Here is a 2,197-nt window from a genome sequence, read left to right as displayed (position 1 = left end):
CCCCCATACTGGTCCCAGTCAGTCCCCTGACCCCATACTGGTCCCAGTCCCCACCCATACTGGTCCCAGTCAGTTCCCTGACTACATACTGGTCCCAGCTCCCTCCCCGTACTGGTCCCAGTTCCTCCCCTGACCCCATACTGGTCCCAGCCCCCCCCATACTGGTCCCAGCTCCCCCCCATACTGGTCCCAGTCCCGTCCCAGTACCGGTGCCCCGGTCGGGCTCCACGCTGGGGTCGGTGACCACGGGCAGCAGCCGCCCGGTGAAGGGGTGCCGGACGTGGCGGCCATGGAGGTGCTGGGGGGGAGTGGGCGGGGTCACCACAGGCCCCGCCCCCAGAAGCCACACCCCCCTTCAACAAGCCACGCCCCCCCAAACTCCACCCACTACATTAAGAGTCTCTGGGCCCCACCGCGTGCATTGCCCCTTTAAGACCCCCCCAACCCCACCCTCACAAGCCCCACCCCCTGCCGCGAAGCCACGCCCCCTTTCCACACGCCCCGCCCCTTCCCTAATCCCCGCCCCCTGGCCTCAAAGCCCCCCCCCCCCCGGGGCAACCCCAGCCCCTCCCTGGACCCACCCAAAGGTCCCGCCCGCGAACCACGCCCAGTTCAAGCCACGCCCACTGTGACCACGCCCCCTTAAGCCCCGCCCCCTCACCGTGTAGCGGGGGTCCTGGGGGTGCACGGCCACGGCCACGTCCCCCAGCATGGTCTCGGGGCGCGTGGTGGCCACCGGCAGCTCCAGGCCTGGGGGGGGGACAGGGGACACGGTGGGGACACGGTGACACATTGGGGACATGGTGGGGACACGTTGGGGACACGTTGGGGGACATGGTGGGGGCAGGGGACATGTTGGGGACACATTGGGGACACGGTGGGGACACGTTGGGGGACATGGTGGGGGCAGGGGACACGTTGGGGACACATTGGGGACACGGTAGGGACACATTTGGGGACTGGTGGGGACATGGGACACCTTGGGGACATGGTGGGGACATGGAGACACGGAGGGGACACGTTTGGGGACAGGTGACGCGTTAGGGACACGCTGGGGACATGGTGGAAACAAGGGACACGGTGAGGACATGGTGGGGACACATTTGGGGACATGGTGGAAATGGGACACGTTGGGAACACGTTGGGGACACGTTTGGGGACACGGTTGGGGGCAGGTGACACGTTGGACGCATTGGGGACACGGTGGGGACACATTTGGGGACTGGTGGGGACATGGAACACGTTGGGGACATGGTGGGGACACGTTTGGGGACATGGTGGGGACATGGGGACACGGAGGGGACAGGGTGGGGACACATTGCAGACCCATTTGGGGACATGGTGGGGACAGGTGACACATTGGGGACACATTTAGGGACATGAGACACGTTGGGGACACGTTTGGGGACATGGTGGAAACGGGACACGTTGGGGACACGTTGGGGACACGCCGGGGACACGCCGGGGACACATTTGGGGACATGGGGACATGGTGGAGACATGGTGGGGACATGGTGGGGACACGTTGGGGACACATTTGGGGACATGGGACACGTTGGGGACACAGTGGGGACGTAGAAAATGCTGGGGACATGTTTGGGGACATGGTGGAGACATGGGACACGTTGGGGACATGTTTGGGGACACATTTGGGGACATGGAGGTGGAGCCCCAAGGGGACCTCAAAGGGCCACCAAGAGACCCCAAGGGGACAAGGGACCCGCAGGTGACATCGAGGGGCCACCAAGGGGACCCCAAAGGGCCACCAAGGGGCCACCTGCATGGAGGTGGAACCCCGAGGGGACCCCAAAGGGGACAAGTGACCTCGCGGGTGACCCCGAGGGGCCACCAAGGGGACCCCAAAGGGCCACCAAGGGCCACCAAAGGGACCCCAGGGGGACACACATGGAGCTGGAACCCCGAGGGGACCCCAAAGGGGACAAGTGACCCCCGGGTGACCCCGAGGGGACAAGGGACCCCCGGGTGACCCTGAGGGGCCACCAAGGGGACCCCAAAGGGCCACCAAGGGGCCACCAAAGGGATCCCAGGGGCCCCCAAGGGGACAAGAAGTGACCCCCTGGGTGACCCCAAGGGGACCCCAGGGGACCCCAAAGGGGACAAGGGACCCCCTGGGTGACTCCGAGGGGACACCAAGGGGACAAGGGACCCCCTGGGTGACCCCGAGGGCCACCAAAGG

The 2,197-nt window shown here is 66.0% G+C and overlaps 1 protein-coding gene across 1 annotated transcript in view; it reads right to left on the bottom strand.

Annotated features, from left to right (window-relative positions):
- Positions 1-112: 112 nt before the first annotated feature.
- Positions 113-2,197, bottom strand: part of LOC118159589 (valine--tRNA ligase, mitochondrial-like) — a gene marked incomplete at its 3' end in the record, with an annotated part of 6,083 nt that continues 3,998 nt past the window's right edge. The window contains exons 5-6 of the mRNA XM_035314167.1: positions 666-750; positions 113-302 (exon numbers count right to left, since the gene is read on the bottom strand). Of these exons, the coding sequence (XP_035170058.1) occupies positions 113-302; positions 666-750 (275 nt within the window). The remainder of the gene's footprint in view (positions 303-665; positions 751-2,197) is intronic.

Source organism: Oxyura jamaicensis, unplaced genomic scaffold, assembly GCF_011077185.1.
Source record: "Oxyura jamaicensis isolate SHBP4307 breed ruddy duck unplaced genomic scaffold, BPBGC_Ojam_1.0 oxyUn_random_OJ71161, whole genome shotgun sequence".
NCBI classification, from domain to species: domain Eukaryota; kingdom Metazoa; phylum Chordata; class Aves; order Anseriformes; family Anatidae; genus Oxyura; species Oxyura jamaicensis.
The sequence above is the reverse complement of the archived record's forward strand: the minus strand, read 5'-3'. Positions and strand labels throughout refer to the sequence as shown.